The following is a 22274-nucleotide window of genomic DNA, read 5'->3' as shown; positions in this document are numbered from 1 at the left end:
GCTCTCCATCAGCACAAGGCCTGTATTTCAAGCTGTACTGCATATACCTTGACTTCCTCTTACCTGTTTTAAAGTGAAACTTACTAGGGATAATTAAATTAGGTAGGAGTATGTGGAAAAAATGTTCATTTAAAACAGACATTAAATAGAAACATGTGCATACACACACCACACAAATCCAACTATACTTACGAAACAATAGGTCAGGCAAGGCCTTTTTCAAATGAAAAAATAACAACAGTAGGAAATGTTCTGAGCAGCAAGCTGGGCACTTTCTTAAGGGAATTCTCCCAATAGGCACACATAAGGTGTGGCTTCCCCGGCTTTAAGTGCCCAGTGCAGGCTCACGGGCCACGCGTGGGTCCAGATGCTGTCCTTTCAGGCCATAGGCTCGTCCTGTGACCAAGGCAGGCAGGTCAGCCGAGATCAGCATCAGCTGTGCCTCCTCAGTGGCAGGAGCCCAAGGCTGCTCGCCAGGCCACACACAACAGTGCGAGCAGAAGGGCAGGAGAGGTCAGTCTCTGAGAGTGCTTGGGAGGAAGGAAGCAATTCATCCTGCTGGGATGCAGGCCAGATTTGATTCAGACTCATCATGGTGACATTGACAAAGGGCCTACACATGTCAGGTGGTCTACCAGGGATTCTCCCATCACGTGACGCCTCGCAGGAGTCCTCCATTCTGTTTCAGGGATGAGAAAAAGAGAGTCATGTGTGGGCAAGCTGCCTCACCCAGCCTTGGGGCTGTCCACTGTGGTTGGCAGGTGCCAATCAATGTCGGATTGTTTATTGTCTGTAGTCAAACAGTGACCGGTAGCTTTCAGTTTTTTTCTTTTCAAATACTTTATGGCATACATATGAAGTATTGGTTGAAATAGTTCTGCAAACCTGCTGTGTTCCTGTTGGCTGAAAACAAGCAAGTAGCTCAAGGTAAAGCCACGCCACTCATCTTTTTTATAAAGGAAGATGAATTTTTTTCCTGTCTCTGCTTCTTGTGTGTCTCAGGAATAAAAGGATAAGGTGACTGACTGTCCACACAGAGACTGCAGACACGATATAGATATCTCAGCTTGTAAGCTTTGTCCCCTGCACCCCTCTCCCACCTTACAAGTCCGTTTCTTTCCCAAATTCCCCCACAGAGTGACTGAGCTTCCTTTTGCTCCCCCACATCTTTGCTTCATTTTTCCTCCTCCTTTTAGTGCCTATAATACCACAGTTGATACTCAGAAAGATTACAGATCTGCTCATCTTTCCATAGGTTCCCAATAGAAGCTCAGGGCACCTTCTGTGATCTTCTTGCATGTCAGATTGGGCTTTCCTGTGATTTTGCTAGATCTGCCATTGGAAGTCTTCATAGAACAAAACCTAGGTGGGACCTCTTTCTGAGTCACTTTACATATTGTAGCTTTGAGATGGCCTATGCTTATGTCATATGGAAAGTCATCTCCCCAGCTTGTTTAAATGCTTTTCCAAGGCAATGAGTACTTCAGATTCATTCTTAGCCACCATCTTTTGTAAATATATATTTATAATTTATATAAAATATAAATCAGGGGACCCTCCCTGGTGGCGCAGCGGGTTAAAGCACAGCACTAAGAAGCTAAAGGCCACTTCAGCATGAGTTCAATCCCTGCCCCAGAGGTGACCCACATGAGGCAGCAGACTCTTCTGGCCCGCCCACTGCTCCCCTCAGCAGTGTACTTTGTCAATCAGTCTGTTCTGCCCCCCGCTCTGTCTCTGGTGAATCCTCTCACCGCCCCTGTACCTCTGGCCTGTACTCCTGTTCTGTATGCATAAATAAATAAATTATATATATATATATTGCAAAATTGATCATTTTGTACAATGTTGGCTCTCTCCTCTCAGGTAGTCCCCATGGAATTTCCACCACAGATTCACCTGTGCACCATTGCCATAGTCCTTTGTGCTCTTCCTTCCTTATTTCTTTGTGCTATTTTATTAAATATCTTTTAGTTGAATAAGTAAATGAACAAAAAAACAAGCAACTTGGTCTCCCTGGTGCAGAGCAGAGAGCAGGGACAGAATGAGCCCTGCCCAAGTGCCTGCAGTGACACCACAGGTGTGGCTTTCCGATGCATTCTAGAAGGAAGACTCAACTAACAAGTCCACAGCCACATGAGGAATAACTCTCTGCCTTTGACACTAGGAAGTGACACTGAACCAATGTGCAACAGGAGGAATGTACTCGGGTGGGGCTGAGCCTAGAGAAAAGCCATCTTGCCGGCCCTGCCTCACTTTACCTGCATGTCACCTCAAGGGAACAATGCCCACAAGGGCGTGTCTAGGAACTGCTCTCTGGTGTGTAGCTGAGCTGTCCTGATAAGCCATTGAGGAAATAGCCAGGTAGTCACCACACATTCTGATGACTTTGGGGGTGCTGGTCCTCTTGGTTCATACTGCACACACCTTACACCATTTCTTTGCTGAACAGCCCAATTCTGTCAGTATAAATGGTGGTATTACACAAGGGCAAAGTAGTTAGGTGTGAACCCAGGTTCAAGTGGTGATCTTTGACGCCACCCACAATGTGGATTTTTTTACTTTCCACTTCCTTCCATCTGTCTTCTCTGTACTTACCTCTCGTGAGAATAGATTGTGTCTGCTAACCCCCAACCCCATGCTTCCCCAGGCTCTGCAGTCTCCTATCTTCGTGGTGACCACCAACAAATCCAGTGAGCAAACCCACACCTTTCTGTGGGTTGTTCTGGTGAGAGAGCAAGTGGCTTTTCAGCACGTCCACATTCTGGTGGCAGGCACAGTCTTCTTGAGAAAAGACTTAGAAAACAATGTGTAAATGCAGGAACTGTTGTAATTCTTTACTCTGCACTGCCCTTCACTGGTAGGTCTGAGTACTAACCTGAGAAAGCTCTGGAGAAAGAGGTATGAAGCTCCACAATTGCAGCGGAGGCAAAGGATATGAGTGGTGGTTTGGCCCACAGACTTTTGGAAGGGAAGTGGTATTATTCACTCCCAAAGTATGCCCATATGCAAAGAGAACCCCTTAACATGAGTAAGCTAGACCCAACTAAGAGAATAGAGAAATGGAATCCAAACCAGAACCTGGATGTTTGTAAAAAGGACAATCTGGACACATTGAATTCAGTACTACTTGAATTTTCTTTTCTTTTCTTTTAAAGATTTATTTACTTATGCATACAGAACTGGGGTACAGGCCAGAGATGCAGGGGTGGTGAGAGGTGTCACCAGAGACAGATGGGGGAGCAGAGCAGGCAGATCAATGAAGTACACTGCTGCAGGGAGCAGTGGGTGGGTCAGGAGAGGTCTGCTGCATCATGTGGGTCACCTCCGGGGCAGGGATCGAACTCATGCTGAAGTGACTTTAGCTTCTTAATGCTGTGCTTTAACCCACTGCGCCACCAGGGGAGGGCCCAGTACTTGAATTTTCACATAAAACTTTGAGGCCCGATCCAGTACACTGTCTTCCTCAGTCTACTGCATTCAGTTAAGGACTCTTCCAGTCGCATGCAGATCACACGATCGTATGTCTAGTTCTAGGGGATCTGATGCAGATTTTGAGATTTAATCTGATTTGTTTGATTCCTCCTCCATAAAGTTAGTTCAGTACATGTGTTTGAAGAACAGATGATCAAATACATCACCAGGCGCATAGTTAGATATAGAAAAGAGATTTATTGGCTTGGATGAATAAAAGATCAGTGGGTATTGTTTTCTGAAATATTATTGTAGTCCATATTTCTGATAATTCAACAAGAATTCAAATTCATTTCTGATTTACTAGCCACTCATCCACCTACGAGGAACACAGTGTATTGCCAGCACTGTCACTTAAGATTTTAATTTCCATTTTCAGCATCATACTGTGGACAACATCCTATAATAATGAAAAGTGATGTCTCTCTTTTTAGAATATTCAAGCATCCAGAACTCTAAACATCCCATCATTTCTACTAAATAGGTTTTAAAATCCCTGAGGAGAAAACTTTGCTGATAGCATTGAAGACAGAGAGGCAGAAATATATTGAATGCTTTGATGCTGTGGCAAACCTCAGAGATTTGTATTTAGAGAGATTTGTGACTCGTGAAGTATTTCCATGTTCACAGTCTCCTTACTGCTCACAGTCCCCTGTTAAATATTTCATGTTGGTCCCATTTAAATACAAGAAGAATGAGACCCAGAGTGGAGATGCCTGGCTGGGAGCCCACCCAAAATGACAGTGTTACAACCTTCACACTGATTGGTATTTGGTGATGTCACTGGAAATATATCCCACATTCCCTCACAGAACTACCTACCTGGGATTCAGACATCAGCTAACTCCCAAGACAGTGAACTTGACATGCAAGTTGTCCTGAGTCTCTTTCATATAATTTTTAAAAATCATACACGTGATATAGAATTATTTTGATGGGTAGGAAGAGAATCATGGCAATGGAAATTAACACAATTTGGTGTTCTGTTCTCTAACTCAAAATTGAAAGAGGGGTTATTTTGAAATCTTCTGCTTGTTAACTTAATTAGAGTTACTTTAGTTACAGTCGTGTTGAACATGCCAAAGCTTGACATGTTTAGTCCAGTAGACAAAGTATAATTTACATGGCAAATTATCAAATATTTAAGAGAACTTTTTGAGTCTTTCATGTGCATTTCCAAGTTGCAGTGTAGTTTTAAATTCAATTGGACAGTCATCCTCGGATGGTTGCTAGCTGAGAACTACTTATCTACGTACTGGTTTTGAAACCAAATACAACAAAATTGGGAACTACTGATAAAATAAAAAGTTTTAGAAGAAAAATTTTTCACAATTATGGTGAGACTTTACCTTTGATTATAGTGAGACAAAGCCTTTGATTAAATCCAGAGTGAATTTTAAATGCTGCTTTGTATTTACTTTTATTGTTTTCCCAATTATTTCATTATTGCAACTGTGATATGAGTTAAGTATGCTTTCTAGTCTAGCACTTTAGTAACAATTTATAACATTTTTAATGGGGTAAATTTGTTTTATGCTCCCCAAAACCAACATAAAGTAAATGGAATTATATAGATCAGCAAAAAGTACAACTTAAGGACTCTAAGTCCAACACTCAAGGTTGTAGCTTTTCTGTGCAGTACATGGTGTTTTCTGAAAGCGGCCATATGTAGCTATTCTGACCAGTGCAGCTCCCACACACTCTCCCTGGTCTACTGCTGGTCAAATATCTCTAATTTTCAAAAAACTTTCATAAAAACCATTTAACGTGTATAATGCAAAACTTTAAGGATCTTAGTAGTTGTACTTATATTTTATTAAAATGCGCTTAGTTTGGCCTTATTTAACACAGGGTTTTGTAAATATTTCCTGGTAACTTTTTCTTTAAGATTTATTTATTTATGCATACAGAGATGGGGTACAGGGTGGTGAGAGGATTCACCAGAGACAGAGTGGGGAGCAGAACAGACTGACTGACAAAGTACACTGCTGAGGGGAGCAGCGGGTAGGCCAGGAGAGGTCTGCCGCACCATGTGGATCACCTCCGGGGCCTGGGATCAAACTCATGCTGCAGTGGCTTTAGTGACTTCTTGGTGCTGTGCTTTAACCTGCTGCACCACCAGGGAGGGCCCTTCCCTGGTAATTTTTAATTATAAAATAATATATGACCCTACAGAAAATTTGGAAAATGCAAGCTGTATTTGCATTAATAAATAAGAAATACAATAAATAAGGAATAAATATGAAAAACAGCTAAAAGTCTACTGTTCACAAAAGACCTTGTTAACAAGTTGGTATATGTCCTTCCTGCCATATTCTGTGCATTTTGGCATAGCAGGGTTGTTCATGCATCCACGTTTGGAAATTGCATGCTTTTACAATTTCAGTAAAGCAATAGAAGGATATATCCTGATATGATGAATTCTATGTGTCTTTTCCTCTGTGTGTGTGTGTGTGTGTGTGTGTGTAAGAACTGGGGTACAGGCCAGAGATGCAGGGAGATGATGAGAGGAGTCACCAGAGACAGGGTCGGGAGCAGAATAGGCAGATGAACAAAAGTACACTGCAAAGGGGACTAGCAGGAGAGACAGAAGAGGTCTGCTATACTTAACCCATGTATGTGTTAACTCCCAGGCTGGGGATCAAACTCAGGCCATTGTGGTAATAGCACTCCCACCAGGGAGCCCACCTCTTTATGTGTTTTTTAAATCCATATGTAAATACCATCTTATTTGAAATTTTCTAAAAGTCTTTTCAACATGCAATTGTATATGGGGAGGGAATCCTCCTCTGACTTTTAAAGCTTAATCAAATATGTTACCTAGACAACAAAGATGTTACATGACCAACCAGAAAGTTGTGAGAATTAACAGTCTTCTAAGACATCCTGTCACCTCCTCCTCTTTTTCCTCCATCAGACATGGAAGCAAGAAGGGCAGGGAGACCATGTAAGTCATGCGCTGCGAGTCACATGACACCATTGCATTCAAGCTTAAAATACAAATGCAGCAATGTGGTGTGTGCACATCAGGCCAGCCCAGTGATGTCTGCATTCCACCTTTCCCCACCCAAAATGGAAGATAAACAAATAACATGCATATATAATTTCTATAAGCAGAAATTTTAAGTAGTGATAAATTCTGGGAAGGAAAGAAAGCACGGTTATGTGATGGCTTATGCTGAGCCGGTTCCACAATAGACATTTCTGAAAGAATGACCATTGAGTCAGAGTCCCAGGGAATAAAGGTGACAGTGAGGCAAAGATCTGGGAGAATCGGAAAGGCATCCCAAGCAGAACTATCCTGGCAGCTGGAAGGAAGTCAGGGAATGTGGCTGGACAGTAAGCAGAGAAGGCAGACAAAGAGGACCCCAGCCTTGCTGACCATGAGAAAAGCTTGCACAGCATTTTCATGACACTGGAGAACTTTAGGATGGTTTACACCAAGGAGTGTGAGTTAATTTCTGCTTCAGAACAGGACATTTTGTAGAAAATGGGGCAAAAATTAAAACAGCCCAGAAGATCAAGGGGCGAGAGCTACAAGAAACCAACTACTTGGGCAGCCATCAAGGTATAATTGAGAAAGAAGCAGATTAGGACAATTATAAATTGACTTAGGCAATTCCAAAAGTGTTTAAGTGGATCTAGGAAAATCTGGAGAAACTTGTTTTAATATTGTTTCTTAATCAGTAGTACAGATTTGCCCAGGCTTGTGGGCAAAGAGTAGACACCCCCATATTGACACAGGGATTACTCCCTAAAATAAGGGGTATTTCAAAAGAAAAAGAGGTAGATTGTTTTAATGTTAAGATAACTGGTGGGGAGGGGAGTTGAAGTGAGGGAAGGGGATGTGTTTCTTGAGATAAAGAACGACCTCACCATGGGTCACTCCAGATGTGCAAGGATAATCTGCAGATAACTTCCCATCAAACATCTGTCTGATTGGTCATTGCAAGCTCAGCATGATGTGAGTGAGTCTTAAATTATATGATGTGCAATAGCCTTACACAAAAGGGCAACATGCATAATTATATTAACACGAAGTCCCTAAAACCACTGTATGTGGAAACAAGTCCAAGTGGTGGTTGCCTGTGACACCTGCAGCAGTGCTTGTCTACGAGGGGCCTGAGGGCCCTCTGGGGTGAAGAAAGGGGCTGGCTCTGTTCTGACTGGATTACAGGTACACTGGTGTCTTGCCTGTACGATTGATTATCTCACAATTGGTGGATGTTGCCTCAATACCAAAGATAGAAACTGGAAGCTCTAGTGAGCTGTAACCCAAGGTATACTAGGGCAAAGTGGCCTGCTGCCTCTCCCATATTTTAAAATACATAAAAACTAAGGTGGAAAAAAGTGTGATGCATGAATATAGTAACATGTTTATCTAAGGGTGTTCATAGTACACTTCTTTCAGCTTTTTTATAATTTATGAGCCCTTATAATAAAGCACATACAAAAAGATTGCAGCTCTTGGTTCAGTAGAATTTGCCTTTAGATTTGCAAGTAGAGCAAATCACTAGCATTTTGTATGACCCTTGACACAAACTCTTTTGTCTGGTTTTCAAATGTAATATTAAGTAATATTAAATATTCATTTTAATAAATTGCTTTAATACCTAAGTTCATAGTTTAATGAAATTCTTAAAGTACTATGTGACTAGATTTTCTTTTTTTCATTTGATAAACATTCTACAAAGAAGCTGTGTTTGAATGAGCCTCTCCACAGATCCAAATGGTCCCGATTCAGACAATATTGAAAGCCAGAGTTACCCACAGAGACCCTCACTATCTGTTAGGTACACCTCCTCTAATAGCACCATCCTATGAAGTTATTCAACCTATTACTACTCTAGTTTTACTTAACTTTAAACTTGCTTGATTCTATATTTATTGATACTAGTAAAAAAAAACATTTTTTAAAAAGATTTATTTATTTGTGCATACAGAACTGGAGTACAGGCCAGAGGCTCAGTGGCGGTGAAAGGCTTCACCAGAGACAGAGTGGGGAGCAAAACAGGCAGATCGATGAAGTACACTGCTGAGGGGAGTAGCGGGCGGGTCAGGAGAGGTCTGCCATGCCATGTGGTCACCTCCGGGGCAGGTGGGAATCAAATTCATGCAGAAGTGGCTTTTAGATTCTCAGTGCTGTGCTTTAACCCGCTGTGCCACCAGAGAGGGCCAGGAAAAAAAAAATTTTTAAATAGTTCACACTAGTTGTAAATAAAATGAGGAATGATGATAGGTAACCCTCATCCTTGATGTACTCATTTAGCACATTTGAAAAGAAGTACAGGGTTTTTATTGATGTTTTTTCTATAACTGGCTAAACTTAAATGGAATGCTTCCTTTTATAGTGATAGAAGTTACATTCTCATTGATTTCAATAATAAAAATTCTCTGTTCAGCTGAGAGAAACTTATAAACTGTATCCTTGATTATTTAAAAATGAAAGCAACTATTTTTGTTTCATCACTCTGTGTACTGAATAAACTTTTCTGAAATTTCCTCTAGCCCCCTTTTTTTAAAGATTTATTTCTTTATGCCTACAGAGCTGGGTTACAAGCCAGAGGTTCAGGGGCAGTGAGAGGATTCACCAGAGACAGAGTGGGGAGCAGAACAGGCCAGCTGACGGAGTACACTGCTGAGGGGAGTAGCGTGAGGGTCAGGAGAGGTCTGCCACACAATGTGGATCACCTCGGGGCCAGGATCGAATTCATTCTGAAGTGGCTTTTAGCTTCTTAGTGCTATGCTTTAACCCACTGTGCTACAGGGAGGGCCCAGTCCCACTTTTAGTCAGCATCATTCACCTTGTGGTCTGGAAAGGCCTCGCCAGTACTTGTGCCCACCTGAGACCACTGTCTGTCAGTTGGTTAAGCGACCTTTGTTCCACAGTGCACCAACCAAAATTCATATGTTGTTATCGAGCCCCTGTGCCTACACGGTGGTGGCATCTTTAAGAACCTTAGAATTGGGACGTCATTCTGAACCCACCAATATGTATTGCTGCCAACTGTGAACAATTGTTCCAACTTGAGATTGCCATCAATGCAACTCATATGCCATGCAAAGGCAGACCGGAGATGTCGAGTTGACCCCAACTATGGTTGGAAGATGATGCCCCAGAGTCAGGGGGAGGGACTCCATCTGGCCCACCATTGGTTCCCCTGTGGGAATTCTCTCCACCCCCAAACCTGAATGAGACCACAGAGGGAAACCCCCAGAGTAAAATGGATGTGAAGATTACTTCATATTTAATGTCGGTGTAAATGCCTTGGGTTGATTATGTGGCGTCTGAGCTTGTGCTGAAATGCAAAGGCAGACAGTCAGATGATGCACTTCAGAGCAATCCCCATGTGCAGGGAACAAAGAAGTCTATAAACTAGATGTGTAGATTCAGAAAAGGCTCCTGAAGAAAGTGCCTGTATATTGACTTTGGCCTTGTTTTTGTACCCAGCCACCTGCTGCTGATTGTGGTCATGCCTCTGCAGCATGGAAGAATCTGGCCACTTCTGAATCTAACCCCAAAGCCAGAGGCCATATTTCCACACTCTTATGATAATTTTGGTTCAAAGTATATTCCCTTAATGAGCTCCCTGCTTCAAAAGCCCCAAATCTCTTTGTTTTGCTATGCTTGCCTAAACATGCCTTTCAAAGAGCTGAGTTTGTAAATAAGACTTTATAATATAATCTCCTTTGCTTTTAAATATAGACTACCAAGTGTCTTTCCATAGTGGAAGTTTGTCACTTAATTTAAAATGTTTTCCTGTGTTCAGTTTGCTACCTCCAAACATGAGGGAGTTATCCGTGCCTCGGATATGTGACAGCGGAGAAGGGGCAAAGCAATTGCATGTATGGATGTGCCGGTGTGGTCACTGGCAACAGGAGCAGCTGAGGGGTGTGCTGGCTTCTCACTAGCCAAATGTGTTTTTAAACGTGATTTTTTCTTTTTTGTTATTTTATAAATATTGAATGATTAGAGCTTTGATTTGTTCTTTGATACATTAACTTAGAAAAATATTTTTACTCTCCAGCCAGTTGGGTTTTTAATTTATATTCTTGTCAAGGACTTTTAAGTTGTACAACTTTGTGGTCAGAAAATATTGCCTAGTGTATGTTTTACATAAATGAATATTCTATGGGACTCACAATAATGTAACACAAAATCTTTTGGTAAAATAAAAAGTTCATTATGTAGTTGATAACTCAACATTGTAATTATATCACCTATATATTTTATATGTAAATATTTATATGTCCTAGCTTTTATAGACCATTTAGTCTTAAAGATTTCTTTGAATTTTCATCAATTTCCCCATAAATTTTTAACATTTTTAACAATTGCATGCATTATAGAGATGAGTTATCCCTTATTATGAACTGTACCTTATGTATAAAGATTTTTGTCATACTTCATCAGAGTTAATATTGTAATTCACCAAAGTATACAAATTTAGTTGAAATGTCTGAATATTGTTTTATTTTAGCTTTGTTCTTATATTTGGCATTTCATGTAGTATCTTTTTTCCCTTTGTTGCAGTTTGCCAAGGCACAAGTAACAAGCTCACCCAGTTGGGCACCTATGAAGACCACTTTCTGAGCCTCCAGAGGATGTTCAACAACTGTGAGGTGGTCCTTGGGAATTTGGAAATCACTTACATGCAAAAGAACTATGACCTTTCCTTCTTAAAGGTTAGTTTGGTGAATATCGTTGTCTTACCCAAATGTAACAGGAGTGAATATATTCAATAAAGGCCTTGGCAGAATTTAATGACATGTATTTGCATGTACCATGGCAATTACAAGTCCTAAGGAACTATAAATTGGAGTTTTATGAGGCTACTTTACCAGCTCATCTCGAGTTATAAAAGAATATTGAAGGGACCAGGCAAACTGGCAATCCACTATCACCACTGAGAGTGGTATTCATTTTTATTCATTGCTTCAGGCATGACATGCTGGTATACCAGTCCTTTAAAAATAAGAAGTCACACTATGTGGCATTTGCCTATCTCATGGGAATAAACACTCCCACTACCAAGAGTTTAACAACCAGTTCACAGAATTCCCAAGTATTTTAAAATAGATTCTGGTGAGCTGGTAGGAGCCAGTTGAGAAGGCCAGAGTTTGCTGGTGGTTGAACTTTGGATTTGACTAGCCTTCTCAGAGTTCTTTCTTTTCTCTATTTGCTTTTCTTTTCCTTTTGGAAAAGAGAATGGAAGCCAGACCAATATAGAATAAACAAACAAAGCACCTCTACTTTCATCTGAGTGTGTTGAACACCAAGTCAAATTCAAGTCACAGCATTCCTCCATAACACACATCACCCTTCCTTGTTGCTGTAGATGGGCAGGCAGAATGGCAGACTCCTAGCAAACCCTACCACTTCCCACTTCCCCAACCTGCAGTCAGCTTTGTGCCTTACATTTGACAGCCACTGTCAAATGTAAGGACAATCCATTAGGTGTCCTGATCACCCAGACCCATTTTCAAAAATATCACATCCAAGTTTCATCCCCTTAGACTATTCAGGAGGTGGCTGGCTACGTGCTCATCGCCCTCAATACAGTGGAGAAGATCCCCCTGGAAAACCTGCAGATCATCAGGGGAAACATGCTGTATGAACACACCCATGCCTTGTCAGTCTTGTCCAACTACGGAGAAAACAGAACGGGTCTGAGGGAGCTGCCGCTGCGGAACCTACAGGGTGAGGCCAGTTGCGGGGGCTGAGTGCTGAGAGCTGCTCAGATGACACTCAGGGAACCTGTCACTCCTCTGAATTTGCTCAGAGACTTTACTCATCAAATACAAGCATATTGCATGCATGGTGTAGCTGGTGCAATTCCCAAGAAGAGAAATGAGAGGATGGGAAGGGAAGATTTGCATCAATACCAGTTCTTTCATGTTAGTGGAAAATAGACAGAGAGATAGTGAGAAGTGGTAAAAGCTCTGGGGAAAAGTATGACCAAGGCAGTTGGTCTGGAAGAGAGACTTTCTGTGCCAATCTCATTACATGAACCTCAGATAGAAGGGCCATACAGTAACATCAACCCATGTTTGCAAGGGTTTCCGGAGTATTGCTATTATATGGAAAGTCAGGTTTGGTTAGAGATAGGGAATAAAGACATTATGGGAAAAGCTGGAGTTCTTGTGAGTGAGACTCATTTGAGGGCCCTGTGAGATGACACTGGGAGGATGAGAAGCAACGGGATGCTGATTTAAATAGAAGATCTTAGAAGCCGTTCTGTGGCAGCCTTAGTAGCTGTTCTGTAGCAGCTGTGGTGCCAGGCATGTTAAATCGGTAACTTCATCTCAGGCCCATGCCTCCCTTGAGAGAGTCACTCTGCATTTTTCAAATTAAGAGATGGGGCCAAGTAATCTTCCATAGATCCCAAATTAGTGAAAACACCAGCTGGCAACCACCCTCTGCCCCTGAGTCCTAGCCACCCCTTTACCACACACTTCTGATGGGAGAGCCACTCGGAAGGGTCTGGAAGAGAAGGTGTAGCAGAGGTGATGTCCCAGGAACTGTGGGGGCCCAGGAGTTTAAGTGCTGAGTGGGAATGATGTGTGAAAACCTCGTGGAATGAACTGCCACCATGCTCTGGTTTGGTTCCTAGTTTTCCGTGCTATAAGAATCCCCATCTACTGCCTCGTTGCTCGGGGCACCAAGCAGGTGGCTGTGTTTCTGCTGCCACTAACGACGCTGTCCTTTCATTCCATGGAATGGCCCGTCCATGTGCTACCCCGACCCCATTGGCCTGTCTCCCCTCACAGTGTCTCCAGTCAGACATGGATGTGGCTAGAACCTGAAGGCTCCAGTCCAGCTCCATGTCTGACCAGACAGCCCCTATCTGTTTACTCATCTTCAAAACGGTGGGTGACAACAGTAACCCTTCCTAGGGTTGCTGAGAAATTAAGTGAATTACTATGGAGAAAGCTCTTAAGGAGTTATATCTGCTGTCGCTTTCATTTCTCTTATTAGTACTGAGATTATATGAATATAGATCATATAGTGTTATTAAGTAGTTATTTAATATAAATTAGCTACCATTGTTAACAATTAACCCAGTGCTTCTACAAAGTCTTTAAATGTTGAAAGTAAAAGTCAAAGGATGACTGTCCCCCCAATTTCTTTGTTCTCTCAGTACCAGGCAGGGTCACCAGAACCCCAGCATCCATACCACCCCCCATCTCATTGTTTCTAATTGTGGGTGATCTGGCAGACCCCAGCCCTGACTCTGACTCCCATCTCACACTCTTTTCCTGGACAACAGGTCCTGTTGTCATAGGTGTGGTCTAGATGTCACTTTTCTGTCTTGTTCTGAGCTCTTAGAATCTCCCCACTTGACATTGGTTTCCTCCCAAGTGAATATTTCAAGATGACTGTCCTCCCCAACCTGCCTCCCCTGACCCCTTTATTCTCTGTCATCCTCTGTGAAAAACCCACACCTGTCTCTCCTGTGTCTTCATCGCCACAGCACCCTCCTCCCCTCCAGCAGCATGTTGTGGGAAACACTACGTCTTTGACAACCTCACTGCCTTCCCAGATTGAACCCTGTTTTCCATCCTGTACCTGTGTGTAGTACATCCATCCCTACCTGTGGGGTGCTGGGCATCATCACATAGCCATTTCACCATGGTAGGAATCAATTGAGACCACATATACTAGTTAGCATGTACCCAGCCCTGTCCTGTGTCTTAGTCTTCTGGGGGCAGAAGATTCTTCAGTATAAGTCAGTTCTTCAAGAGAAGCCAACAAGCCAAATCATTATTGTAGATTCAAAGCACTAGCTACAGTGTTTTGAACACATAAGCCATTCAGTCAATGTTTATAATTAATGTCAATGAGGTGACACTCTTTTTACTCAGACTTGGATTTCTTGTATCATTCTTGATTCTTCATGTCCTCCTAATTCTTCCTTTGAAATAGCTACACTGTCTTCTACATCCTTCCCATTCATGGTATCCACTAGGGTTCTTTGTTGTCTGCATTCTCACACCCTTTTTCCCATGACATGCTCCTGGCTTCCTCATTGCCTTGCTCCTGGCACTCGGTCACTTGCCCTTCATTTCTGTCCAGCCCAACTGGTCAGCACCCCCAGAATCAACAACCCACCATGCACATTCTACTCATGCTGTGCCACTGACAGGCTTCATCATATGCCTATACCTTCTCACATGTCTACATGTGATCATTCTTGCTCGCAGACACAATTCAGGGGGAAGTCTTACCTCCCTGACATCAGTATTATCAATTCACTTTCCAACTGCCCCCACTGAAGCTATATGGGGAAATTCTATGGCACTTCTAGCAGAACGTAAGATATAAAAACTGCACACAGACTTTGTGAGATTTTAGAGTTGGAGGTTTGCTCACGGAGCTTCCTTTCTCACACAGAAATCCTACATGGTGCCGTGCGATTCAGCAACAACCCTATCCTGTGCAACATGGATTCTGTGCAGTGGCGGGACATCGTCGACAATGATTTTCTGAGCAACATGTCAATGGATTTTCAGCACAACCCGAGCAGTTGTAAGTGATACCCAGTCTCCTGCTCCAGCTCCTGAGTGGGCAAGAGTCGGGGTGTGTGGGGTTGAGATGAGAGAAGGCAGAGCAAAGGTCAAGTCACATTAACCTAATATAAAATGGTGGCAAATGAATGATCTGCATCTAGAAGACTGTTAGTGCCCTTGCAGGCAGGGCAGACCCCCCAAGACAGCTGAGTTCCAATGTGGCAGTCATTTCTGGCTCAGAGATTCTTCAGGTGCCAGGGGAAACTGGACTGAAGCTGTGTACTTCTGACAGGTTGCCAAGACTCAAACTGGAGCCAGATCCTCTTGGGCATTGGACTGACTCTCCCTCCTGAGATAACAAAACTGGATGTTGTTTGCCCATGTTGCCCCTGGTGCAAACAACTTAGTCCCAGCTGTGCATAAGGAAAGGAGCCATGCAGGGCAAGCCTGCCAAGTAGCTTCTTGGTCTGTCCTTGAGGGAAACTGAGACACATGCTTACAATGTGTAAATTCCAGTCAGCTCCTTCCTTATCTCCTGAGTCATTCAGTCCTTTTGAATAAGAAACCAGCACCACCATTTTCCTTTTTCTGTGTACACTTCTCTGGTATTAAGTACACTTACTCACATCCATCTCCGGCACTTCCCATCATCCCACTGGAATCCTAACTCATGAAGCACCTACTCACTGCTGTCCTCCCCCTAACCCCTGGCAATCACCATCTGCTGTCTGTATGATCATCTTTTCAGGGGCTTCATGTGAGTGGATTGTATATTGATTGTCCTTAGTGACTGTTTTTTTTCCACATATATATGTATATTATGTCACTGTACTTTATATATATGAACACACATACATGCATATATGAGACATATAAGAATGAGACAATAGGCCCTTCCTGGTGGCCCAGTGGGTTAGGACATGACACTGCAAGCTAGCCACAGGGGCTTCAGTGCAAGTTCAATCCCCAGCCCCAGAGGTGACCCACATGGCACAGCAGACCTCTTCTGTCTCGCTTGCTGTTCCCCTCAGCAGTGTACTTCTTTGATCTTCCTTTCTGCTCCCCATTCTGTCTCTGATGAATCCTTTCACTGCCCCTGAACCTCTGGCCTGTACCCCAGATCTGTATGCATAAATAATAAATCTAAAAAAAAAATGAGATAATAAGAACAAGCCTAACTAAATCAATTGTCTGTAAAGAAATGATGTTTAATAAAGGAAGAATTCTTTATTTAATAAATTGTTTTGAGGATGAGTTAGTTGCTAAGAAGAAAATCAAAGTGACAGAACTACAAAGGATTTTTAAAAACAACTGGGCTTTCTCATTGGTCACACTGAAAGTTAGAAATCATCATTCGCCTCCATCTGTGTTTTCCCTGTTAGTTTTCTGGCCAGTGACAGTTCAGAAACCCAACTTTTTCCTGCAGAAGAGATACCACCCCCACCTAGTGTCTTTCAGGTCACACAGAGGCCTTCTGCAAATTTGTCTCCTTCAACTTTGAAAGATGATTTAAGTGTTTTATGACAAGGGTTTCAAGAAATGAAGAAGAGTTACCAATGTGGCCCATCATTATTTTTGAAGTCACATGCAATTTGAAGTTTGAATGAGTAGGTTTACCTGAAAAGACATTAAATCTATTGCCACTTCATATACAATATAAATTCCAAATACATAGTTTAAATACAATGTTGATATGTATGTAACCATTAGGAAAAAAAGTGAAGGTAAACTATTTGTAATATCAAATTGAAGAGAAGCCAAATTTAGATAGCATAAAAGAAAATTTCTATGTGAAAAAAGTTAATGATGAGTCTGAAAACATTGTGCAATATCTGATTGCCTTGAAAAGTTAATATTCTTGCTAATGTGGTAGTCTTAGAACTCCTAAGAAAAAGGTGAACCTTTCAATTAAAAAAAAAAATAGCCCAAGAACTTGAGCTCTCCTCTTTACACATGCTCACACAAGAAATAAAGCAAAATGTTGTTTCATACTATAATAAAGAAGATAAAATAAAGCAGCATCCTGTTTGCTTTTGCTGAAGAGATCGGTTCCTTTTGATGTTTCAGTATATAAATATCAGCAGGGAGGTGAAAAAAAGTCTCATTCTGCTTGTAGATGCATAAATTACTAAAACCTGCTCAGGGAAAGATTTTTGGTAATAGGTATTGAAGCTTTAAAACACGCAAACCTCTGACCCATGAATTTCATTTCTAGGAATAATAAGAAAAAAAATTTTAAAGTGAGTGAAAATCTAAAGAGTTGTAGAAAAATACTTGTGTATCACAATATTCCTTGCAGTCTTCATATAATGAATTTAGAAATAGAATGTATCTAAAAATAAGAAGTCAATTTATTAAATTATGGGGCAGCCTTATCATTAAAAATCATAATAAATAGAAAAATATATAAACTCACAAAGATTTGTCATAACAAAGATTTGTCATAAAAATATATAAACTCACAAAGAAAAATATATAAACTCACAAAGATTTGTCATATATAAACTCACAAAGATTTGTTTTTAAACTATAAAACAATATAAATTGTGATAATTATTACATAGGCTTGTTGTTATATGTATATATTATTTCTAAATAATTCTCATTTGTTCTTTTTTGCTTTTTTTTTCTATTATTCTTACTTTATATAATGTATCTGCATTTTGTTTTTTTGTCACAGATGGTGACAAGAATTATAAGTAGACCTTGAATTAGTTGGCTGGCAAATATTGGAAAAGCATTTTTCTTTTATGGAAAATATGGAAAGTAATGGGGGAAAAGTGAAAATAACATGGCATAAATCACTGAACATTTTATATATTATTTCTTCTCTCCCTGACCCTTCTTCCCCCACCCCCACCCCCATCAAACTCCACACATTCATGTGGGGTTTGGCTTCACCATTTTCCATAATTTTACAGAGACTCAGAATTACATTATACCATTCTCCTCTGGAGACATTTGTAAAAATAATCAGTAATATTGAAAGGTGTTCTAATTCAACAGCCACTTGGCAATCTTCAGCTGCTCTGTTTGAAATCTAGACTCTCCCAGAGATTAAATTCTTCCTGACTGCTGGAGACTTTGGCACATACCTCAATTTCCTTTAGTTACTGTGTCTTCATACTCAAGAATATTTGTGCTCTGATCTCTTCTTAACAAATATGGTGGTCACCTTGTCCTCTATATACACATAGATCACTTTGGTCTTCATTCTTCTCAATGCTGATGAACACACATCAGCGAGATTAAAAACCTTTGTAACTGTAATTTTCGGTGATTATTTGTAAAATCTACAAACCATTAATCAGTTGCAAATATTTCTAGACAGTAGCCTAAAAATTAATGACTTATATTTTGGGTAACTCAAAAAGTGACACAACACACACTGGAAACATTTCAACCTTGTGCAACATTTGGACTACAAGCGCTCTGGCTTTGAGTCTGGGAATTTTTACTTACGGCAGATCAGCTCCCTGGAACAGTCACTCAAGGTGGCAGATGAGAATGAGCACAACCCCACCAGACTGTACACCATCGCCTGGCTGTGGAAACACTCAAAACTTCTCCAGTTTGAAGCCTACACCCTTGAGTTGACTTAAATCCCAGGTATCCTGGCCAGTGACAGTTTGATCATTTCTTTCTGTCTCTGCTTCTACACCTGAAATGTTCATAACAACTGTGACATGGCTTGTCTTACTTTCCTTAAGAAAGTCTTGTAATCATCTTACAAACCAACAAGTGAAACATAGAATAAGAGCTTTGAAAACTACTCCCTGTTTCTAGAATTTCTTTTGCTCACAGTCTGGGAAGATGTCATCAGTTTCCTACTATTTGTTCCCTTTCTCTGAGATAGGAACTAACTATCACTTTTAATTTTTAGGCCAGAAGTGTGATCCCAGCTGCCCCAATGGAAGTTGCTGGGGCCCAGGAAAGGAGAACTGCCAGAAATGTAAGTGAGGAGCAAAACTCGAGGTACCCTCTCCTCTTGTACTTACATGATAGTGTCTGTTTCCCCTTTAAAGACTCCAAAAAGTACACTTGATTTTAAGAGCAGAGATTGCATGAACAACTGTCCTGAAAATTTGCTGTGTGGGTTATTCCAGTGTGGACTGTTCTGGCACTTCCACCTGTCATCAATACTTGAAAGCCAGAATGTGGGTACCATTCACTTTCTGTGCATGTGTTGGACAGATTTCCCCAGCCATAGGAAACTTGTTTCTCTCCTTTCCTCCCCTGTCTTTGGTATCCATGTCCATAGAAGCATGAGCAACGTTTTCAGGCACGTTTTTCTGCCTGAATCTTTATGCTCCAGAAGCATAGATGGCCATGGCATCTGGGGACATGTAATCCTTAATTTTAATAGTGACATGGCTTACATCTTTTTTGCACTAACTCCTGGCAGGAGCTTTTTATATGAACCAAAAACACAGTTTTAACAAGTGTTTAATTATTTCCAGGTCTAAAAGTTTAGACTAACTCTGGCTGGTTCACCTAAGTGATTAAAAACAATGGTGGGGCGGGGGAAGGTACAAAAAAAAAAAAAAGAAAAGATGTAATTCAATTTAGTTTGCCAACATGTGAATGTTTGGGAATTTTAACAAGCCGTGTAATCATGAAATCCATTCTCTCAAGTTTTTCAAGCACTGTTTGCAAGGTCCCTGGGACCTAATGCTCTAAGGTCCCTGGGAACTGATCCTTCGTCTTTCCTGGCTTCTCATCTCAGCTCACAACCATCTGTGCTTCTTTTCAGTGACCAAAATCATCTGTGCCCAGCAGTGCTCTGGGCGCTGCCGCGGCAAGTCCCCCAGCGACTGCTGCCACAACCAATGTGCTGCTGGCTGCACTGGGCCCCGCGAGAGTGACTGCCTGGTGAGTGAGCCTGCAGCCCACGGTGCCATCACAGCCCACAGCCCAGCCCCTGGAGGCTTCTCCATCCCAGGACATAGAGAACCGCCTGTGGGAGAAATGTGTCAAGTAGCATTTTTAATAACAGATGCAAAAGGTTGCCCTGTGCCAGATGACAAAGCATCTTTAATGATCCTGCATTCGTCACATACTTTATGACCTTGGGAAAATTATCTGACCCTTCTACCTAGATTCCTTGGTCTGACAATGGCAGATAATAGAGTACCTCTCTACTGAGTGATCTAAATGACACAATGAATGTGGTGTCTGACCCGGCACCTGGAAGTGGAATGAGCATAAAGGCCAAATATGTGTTATTTATCCTTAAATGTTTATTGTGGCTGGCAGCAGCGTCACTGTAAAACTATTTATTGTTTCAACTGTTTCTCAGTACCAACCTAGGGAGTTGACACCATATGGGTCCCTAAAATATAAAGAATGATGTTAAGACCCATCCAAGTCACATGACTTCAGTGCATATCTGGGGCTGCATTGGGATCTTCTGACCTGCTCCCTCCACTGTCTCCACCACAGTTCAGAGGCCTCCTACAGCCCCACTCAGCTTCTCTTTGTCCCTGTTACTGCAGAAAGCTTTGAGCAAAGCCTCATTGTACCAGTGACTGTGATTCTACCTCATGGAACCCCAGTGACTGGAGGGTGGCACCTCATTGTGATACTTTTGGGGGACCTGGATTGCCAGGCTGGATAATGAGTCCTGACACCAGTACCAGCAAGGGGAGACCCTCAAGGGCACAAGACAGGGAGGCCCACCTAAAGTGGGTGCCAAAAGACTATTTCAGGAAGGGGACGGTTTTAAATTCCAGAAGCTGACCAGCCCCAAGGAATTTGACTGGGCTGGGCTGGACTGGTTTTACTATACAACCTGAAGGCAAAGATGACATTTGATCAAGGCCACCACTGTGTTTGGTCTGTTCTATGGTCATGGCACCTTTCTTCATCAAGTGTCTTTGTGGTTTGGCAATAAATTCTAAAATGTATCCCAGATTCATTTTTTATAAGGGAAGTGTAAATTGAGTTTTAATATGTAAATTGATACAACCATTATGGAAAGCAATCTGGATTTACCTTAAACTGAAATGGAAATACTGTATGATGCAATGATTCCTTTCTTGGCCATGTATCCACAGAATATGAGACTTTCAACAAAAAGCTCTTATGTTCCACAATGTTCATAGCAGCACTATTTGCAATAGCTAGGACATGGAAGAAACTTAAAATGCCCATCAGCAGACAATTGGTTGAAGATGTGATATATGCATATCATGGAATATTATGAGAACCACAGCAAAGGATGAAATGCAGTCATTTTCAACAAACAGAGGAGGTTTAAAAGAATTATATGGAACAAAACAGGGAAAACAATAAAAATAAATACTTGACATAGGGTTTGATTTTAAGATGGTGGGGGAGGAAAACGGAGAGTGGTAGGGGCACAAATTAAAAATAAATAATAATAATTTCACTCAAAAGTTGGCACACTACAATGTAACCACCTTTGTCATTTTGTAAATTATTCAGGTGATGTATTTTTCTCTAGTCACAATCCATAGATTATGATGACTGAGACAGTATATTTAAGAAAAAAACATGTTTTAAAGGGAAAGGTCAACCTGGTCTTACCAAAAATATTTTGCTAGATTTTTCTATTCTCTCCAAGTACCTGGATGCTGAGAAATGCCACCCAAGCTGAACACAGTCACAACACTGTCTTGCCCATCTTGATCCTGAATGCCTTCTGTGACAGGTCTGCCGGAAGTTCCGGGATGAAGCCACCTGCAAGGACACCTGTCCCCCTCTCATGCTCTACAACCCCACCACTTACCAGATGGATGTCAACCCAGAGGGGAAGTACAGCTTTGGCGCCACCTGTGTGAAGAAATGTCCTCGTGAGTCTCCTCTAAAGCCCTCCCATTGATTAGGCCTCCATTTCCTGTTGAGTCTTTTTTTTTTTTATATATAACAGTTTATTTTTACATTATTTTGTACATTCCCCCCCCCCATCTCAATTGTAATCCCCGCGGGTTCCCATCACCAAGTCACCCGTGTGCTATCACCATAATCCTGTGCACTTCCCTCTCCATCCCACCCCCGTTTTTGATCCCATTCCCCCCTCCACCCCTACAAAATGTCTCTGGTATATGGCTGTTCATTATTCTTGTTATTTTCTCACCTAGTCCATTATACTCCTGCTATGAGTGAAACCATCCAGTATTTTTCTTTCTCTTTCTGGGTTATCTCACTAAGCATGGTCTTTTCCAGCTCCATCCAAGTTGCTGCAAAAGACATGTTTCTCTTTTTTGGTTGCTGAGTAATATTCCATTGTATATATGTACCACATCTTTTTAATCCAGTCCTCTACTTTT

At 41.6% G+C, this 22274-nt stretch overlaps 1 protein-coding gene across 2 annotated transcripts in view; it reads left to right on the top strand.

Annotated features, from left to right (window-relative positions):
* The first annotated feature begins 11009 nt into the window (after positions 1-11009).
* The window catches only part of EGFR (epidermal growth factor receptor), a 69182-nt gene continuing 57917 nt past the window's right edge, over positions 11010-22274 (top strand). For both annotated transcript variants that reach the window (XM_012733957.1, XM_004694512.2), the window contains exons 1-6: positions 11010-11157; positions 11989-12172; positions 14867-15001; positions 18866-18934; positions 19736-19854; positions 21656-21797. In XM_012733957.1, coding sequence (XP_012589411.1) covers positions 11077-11157; positions 11989-12172; positions 14867-15001; positions 18866-18934; positions 19736-19854; positions 21656-21797 — 730 coding nt within the window. In that variant the 5' untranslated portion in view covers positions 11010-11076. The remainder of the gene's footprint in view (positions 11158-11988; positions 12173-14866; positions 15002-18865; positions 18935-19735; positions 19855-21655; positions 21798-22274) is intronic.

This window comes from Condylura cristata, unplaced genomic scaffold (assembly GCF_000260355.1).
Source record: "Condylura cristata isolate star-nosed mole 26May11 unplaced genomic scaffold, ConCri1.0 scaffold00044, whole genome shotgun sequence".
Lineage (NCBI taxonomy): Eukaryota > Metazoa > Chordata > Mammalia > Eulipotyphla > Talpidae > Condylura > Condylura cristata.
The sequence above is the reverse complement of the archived record's forward strand: the minus strand, read 5'-3'. Positions and strand labels throughout refer to the sequence as shown.